Genomic DNA, 6,299 nt, shown 5'->3' with positions numbered 1-6,299 from the left:
TTTTGTATTATTCTTTCACTTGTATTCCTGCGTCTGTGTCCCATTTAAACGCATTACATGCTTCTATAGTTGACCCTGCTGGTTCATGAGTTGTTTTCCCAGCCCTCAGCCCTCGGTTTCAAACTGTGGTACAAGTACCACATTGAACTTGAGGAAAGTTTAGTATGAACCTTTTACAAATTATTTCGTATGTAAAATGCTGAGTAATTAATAAGCTAAACTCTGATGCAAAACTCAAAAGTAGAGACAGCTAACAAGCAAATTACAATTACAATTTTGGTTTGAAATGGACACTACTGGAAACAAGGGATTGCCATGGAGATATTCTGAGGCGGCCTGTGGAAACAGCAGCAGACGATGATTAACTTAGGCGGCACCAGAAAGGTCTCTATTGGATCTGCTAGCAACAAAAGCTGCAAAATAGTAATGAACTTTAATTCAAGTTTCCTCAAAATTGTGTTTAAAATGTGGATCAGGAGAAGAACCAAGACGTCATGAACCTGTCGCATCTTAAACTGCAGATAGGGTTTGAGGTTTGGTGAGTTTGAGGGTTTATGTCAGATATAAATATAATCTTGAAGTATGTAGTAATGTTGTTTGAAATTTCTGTAACAATCACAAAGTAAAAGACAACGTTTGGCCCATTTATCCATAAGAAACTAAACGTTTTTACAGAACAAGTGTCAAACTAAATCTTTGATAAACTCCCAAGCTGACAGTTACATGGTCATCTTTTGTTCCCACCTCTTTCAAACTCACCTGTGTGTATGTGCTGCACTGACTAGCTGCAGTCTGTCCGTGCGCTCAAAGCGCAGGGCAGCACCGTGGCGCGTCTAATCAGGACACACACATCTCAGCAGCTTCCGTTTGAAAGAACACACACATCTTCTCATAAGGAAACATTTTTTTTTTCGACAGACTATTTTTTTTTATGATTCCCAGATTTTCTAAACAAAGAGGGTGATATAGCAGTTTAGACAGCTTTGTTTTAGCTGCTAGTAAATAAAAATTATAAACACCAGTGTACTCCTAAGAATGAGAACGATGACTGATTGGTTGAGACTAATGTTATTTGTTGTCTGGTTTCTGTATTTGTCCAAAACAGCTGTGCCTCCACAGTTCGGTATAAATACAATTACCATTACACCCACAGTTTACAGGTTTTGTAGAAAGAAATTGATCAGATGGCTGAGTTTTGAAGTTGAACAAACATTTATTGAGTGAGACTTTAGTCTTTCTTGGCAGCAGCCTTTCTCATGGCAGCCAGGACGTTGCTCAGCTCTTCTCTCTTCCTCTTGGCTCGGATGTGAGTGCCAATCTGAGAAGGGGAAAAAAAAGTAACTCACTTTAGAGAGGTGTTTAGGATATTTTAGAAACCTGTCCTTATTGTTAGGACACTAAGATAGGAAATTACAAATCATTTTATGCTCCTTTACTTTTCTCATACTGTGTCTGTTACTCAAACCTACCAGGAGTTGTGTAAATTAACTTCACAAGTGTGACTTAAGTGACTGTGAACCATCTTAATGTCAGAATAATAATCGAGTTGAGGTGATTCTACAGAAACATCGGTGAACCTACAGATCAGCTGACTGTGTGATGTGGCTCCAGGTTTAGTTACATTTAGTCGAAACGCTCAGGATGGTAGCTAGAAGTTTTTTTCTTTTTAAATAAATGACTTACAGGCAGATTCTTCAGAGTTAAAACTGATGAAGATACTAGTACTTCAGTAAAGCTTCACTTAGATCTGACTGGATGTTTGGGTCAGTTGAAGATTTTCTGGAAACCTGTTCTCCCAGACCAATAATGTTTATTACTGTGTTAAGATTTAACCACAAAGCTAAGAGGCCTAAAATGCAATACTTACTCTCTTCTTGATAAACTTCAGGGCTCTCTTGTCCTTAGACACTTTAAGCAGCTCCATGGCTCGCCTCTCGTATGGAGCAAACCCACACACTTCACGGATCATGTCACGAACAAACTTGCTGTGTTTGGTCAGCCGCTGGACAGACGGAGACACACACAGGTTTAAACTCAAGTCACCCTTTCTGTTTCAAGTTGGTTTCTACTAGGGCACATACTCACCCCCCGTCGACGGCTGTGTTTGGGAGCAGTCACGTTCTTGGTGACTGGATGACCTTTGTTAAGGCCAACTGCCATAGGGTAGCGGATAGCCATATCTGAGGGGGGAAAAAGTGCCAGTGTCAATCTTTTGTTTGTCAAATAGCCATATTTTCAACTTTCCTGTCAACTTTAATCTTTTTTTTTTACTAAATCACAGTCAGCTGGTGATTGGCCGGTGAACAGCCACCTACCACCAGGCTTAGCCTCTTTTCTGAGGGAAAGCCTGTATATAAATCTGATAATGACGTTGTCTATGGTGGAAAGTTAAATAATAATAAAAAACAAACAAACATGTAAGAACACAAAAAAGCAGCTATCTGCTCCAAATTATTTTAGGATCAGAGTGGTAGACTTCACAAGTACCACTTAACAAAAAGATCTAATGTGGAACCATAGTCTGATGACATTTGTTACACCATGGACAATGTACTGTAGACTGTATTATGGATGGCCAGATAGGCACAATGTAGGGAACACACAGTTTGACATTTCTGTGCTACTCAGGTGTCAAGCTGGAGCATAGACATGGTTTTAACAAAGAGGTCACTTTGAAAATAACATGGATTTCCTTGACCCATGAAGTGTCCAGCTATGCAGTCTGACATTTCTGTTAAAGGGTTACAAATTTAGAGCTTGTCCACAGATGACAGCTCCATAACAAATACGTCCTGTCGTAGGATGGGAGTATAAAAATGGGCATGCTTAGCTAATTTTGGCATTCCTATCTCCATGAAAAAACTGGGTCATAAAAAAGATGTGAATTTAACAATCTGAGGAATTTAAGTTTATTTTAAAAACGGGACAATGTACAATAATTCAACTTGAGTACACTATAAGAACGTCACGAAATGTGCCAGATTTACCTACACAGACTAATTTACATCAGCAGACCCTGACAGGTTGGTGGCACAGGATTAAAAATACATTGCAACAGATAAACTGGCTTTTTTTTAATTTAAAGCTGACTTTAGCTTTAGTGGGACGGAAGAGCCGGGGTAACAGTTTACGTTGTGGTGTTCTCATTAACCCTCTCAGGCTCAAATTAAGTTTTAGTAACAGGAAAAATCAGACATGTTGTTGCAACGCCTGCCTTGAGAGGGTTAAGCATCACATCTTAAACTTCAACCCTGAGCAGGCATTTGGCCAGTCTGGTCATTCAGTCTGATCTCTGTCAGCACATATGCAACTATTGACAAAAGTAAAGATGGTAAACTAATGCCAAGTTGTTGGTTGTTTAAATCAATCTGTATAAAAAGCATTTTGTGAGAAATACTTTTTATACACTTTACCAAAGGTTATACAAAACCGTAATGGAGAAAGCCAGAAGCTGTTGGACGCATTTGTGGTAACCTGTCCATGGCCCAAGTTAAAATAATTAAGAATATAATATTAAACAGTACCATATCACTTTAATCAAATCAACGCTACTCATTGATAAATTAAACTCTAGTCATGTGATGGACTCAGGTTTTTAATAAGACAACGTGATGTTTGTCAAAGCAGAAAAATTACTGTCAGAAACAGAACCAATAACAAAACAGTTGGGTTACAGATAATGGCTGGAATTTGCTTGGTTATATAAATAAATAAAAACAGCAATTCCTTATTCATAAATTTAAGTTCTCTTATTGTAAAACCAAATTTTACACATTTATTTCCACATAATAAACAATCTTTCAGTGAACAGCAGAAATAAAAACTTTGAGTACAGATGTTTGAAACCCCTAGTGTTTTGTATCTACAGTAAATTGAAGCTGGATTTATTCCACGTTTTCTCTTTTTAAAACCTGGCCGAATTTCATGTTGTAATTTATATTCATGTTCGTTGCTTGAGGAAGAAAAAGAAACGGGTTTAGTTTTCTTTCTTCTTGGTGAAACGTGACGTGAAAGGTATTTAGAGTAAATACAGCACTCATTCGTTTATAAATCGTTCACACAGCAAACTTCATTAAACTAATAGACTTCCAATGGGCTTCAGGTTAAAATACGTGCTTATTTAAAGCTATTTATTCAGTAATTTGTACATTTTAAGATGCTGCTAACATCTGTTGTAAGAACCGAAACAAGTCTCGACACAATCCTTTTCTTTCCTTAGCAGATTAAGACACAATATATAAAACAGATGCATAGTAAAGTCAATACAATTATTTCATTTAAAAATTTACATCGTAAGAAGACGGATGGCAAAGATCTGAGGTAGATTTCGACTAAAAATTAAAGCGATTAAGAAACGCTACCTGCTGTCGATGATGGCGGTCAAACCGGAAGGACTGTTGTTTGAACGGGGCGGGGTTTGAAAGGCTTAACCCGGAAATGTATCGGTAAGAATTGAGGAAGCAATGCGGAAGCAGCGCGCCCTGGTGGTCAAAAACATAACTACACAGACTAATACGAATAATGTCTAATTCAATACACTTCAAGAGCTAAGATATTGAAAGCTATGTCTGCTCTTTTTAGAGTAAACTTTAGGCTCTCAGTCACCCAAATGCAAACCCTGAATTCTTCTTCACAACATATTGATTCTGAAATTGAGATTTCTACTTACACAATAAATGAAATACTTTTATCTATAAATCATTTAAAAACTAACAAATCGCCTGGGCCAGATGGGTGAACAGGGGAGTTCTACAAGCAATGTAGTGACCAACTCGCTCCCTTTCTCGCCAAAGTTTTTTTAGAGAGCACTAAAAAAGGCACTCTCCCCTACCTTAAATCACAGAATTAATGCCCTGATACCCAAAAAAGACAAACTACTTATTGATAATTGGCGTCATTAATATGTACGATCAACATGACCAAATATGCAATATAGGCAATGACAACATCTACTGACTTCTCGTGGTTCAAAAACTCACTTCATGCTCAAATCAAAACTTGAAAGCGCTCTCGGTGTGTGTGTGTGTGTGTGTGTTATGTAAACATAAACCTATGTAAAAGTCTGCAGAATATCCTCTACAGCAGGGCTATTCAACTTCAAGTGGGACATTCATTAAATTACTGGGAAATTGAAGACTGTAGGTAATGATTATTAACTGCAGCCAAAATGCTAAAGCAGATGATTAGGTTTTTGCTTGTCTGTGAATGTGTGTGTGCGTCTGTTTGTTAGCAAATGATCTTGTGAACCACTGAACAAATTCTAGTGGTTCTTTTAGAGTGAACCCAGTGGTTTTGTCAGTTGTACAGATATTGAGCTAAAGCTTGTGGTAGTAAATGAGAGTCAGTCACAACACATACTTTCAGTGTGACTTATTGCAATATTGCATTAGATGTTCAAGGTTTGAACCCCCCCCCCCCCACACACACACACCTATACACACCTTTGCGCACCGATTCACACAATCCTGATGGTCGATGGTCATACAAAAAAGTTGCTTTTGCAACAATGTGGCCTGCCTACTCTGATGCTAGATTTAGATTCAGTCTTGATTCAATAAGGTAAATCATGCAATTAAGACTCATTTTGAGATATCCTTATTGAAGCTAATCTGTTCTGGCACATGTAGGCAGCCATCTTCTCTATATGATATGCATGATATGCCACAACAGGACAAAAAGAAAAAAGGAAAGGAAAAGATGATACTTGCTTTCACGGCAGTCTCCAAAATAAACAATAAAACCTGAAAAAATTGATTTTATCGCTACTCTCTTTTTTGAAAATATTTGCCAGAGGGTTTTGGAAATTCGCTAAAAATAACAAAGTCACCAAGATGGGAACAGTAACTGAGGTGCTTCATGAAAAAGAGTGTTTTTTAGTTTCTTTTCTCGATTTGAAATAAGTTTTCTATCATACAAATAATACGAGCTGTCAACGAGCTACACTAGTCCCGTCCCCTGAGTTTGATGGGTGAGGTTGACAGTTAAGATAACAGTGCTGCACCGGAGCCATGAAATAAATAAAAACAGTCAAATAACTGTGTTTAAAAAAAAAAAAAAGAATTTGAATGAGACATTCAATTATATAATTTCATTATTTGAAGTGGCAATAATTATTTAATGCTGTATTTCCCAATTCTTTGGTACATTTATATTTAATTATTTCATGATGTATTTATTTATGTAATTTTGTCACTTTTAACCCTCAATACTGTCAGGATTTGTAAATATTCTAAAATGAGCAGCTCGGCGTCAGACAGACACGGGAGACCAAGATAATAGGAAGTGAGTTTATTTTACAG

The 6,299-nt window shown here is 37.3% G+C and overlaps 1 protein-coding gene across 1 annotated transcript; it reads right to left on the bottom strand.

Moving 5' to 3' along the window:
• Positions 1 to 1,189: 1,189 nt before the first annotated feature.
• rpl36 (ribosomal protein L36) lies at positions 1,190 to 4,497 on the bottom strand. The gene is made up of 4 exons (XM_017435681.3): positions 4,362 to 4,497; positions 2,086 to 2,180; positions 1,868 to 2,002; positions 1,190 to 1,318 (listed from the first exon to the last, which is right to left on the bottom strand). The coding sequence occupies exons 2-4, from the start codon at positions 2,176 to 2,178 to the stop codon at positions 1,229 to 1,231; spliced, it is 318 nt and encodes a 105-aa protein (XP_017291170.1). The 5' UTR covers positions 2,179 to 2,180; positions 4,362 to 4,497; the 3' UTR covers positions 1,190 to 1,228.
• Positions 4,498 to 6,299: the final 1,802 nt, after the last annotated feature.

Source organism: Kryptolebias marmoratus, linkage group LG18 (genome assembly GCF_001649575.2).
Source record: "Kryptolebias marmoratus isolate JLee-2015 linkage group LG18, ASM164957v2, whole genome shotgun sequence".
Lineage (NCBI taxonomy): Eukaryota > Metazoa > Chordata > Actinopteri > Cyprinodontiformes > Rivulidae > Kryptolebias > Kryptolebias marmoratus.
This window is presented reverse-complemented; position numbering and strand designations above follow the sequence as displayed.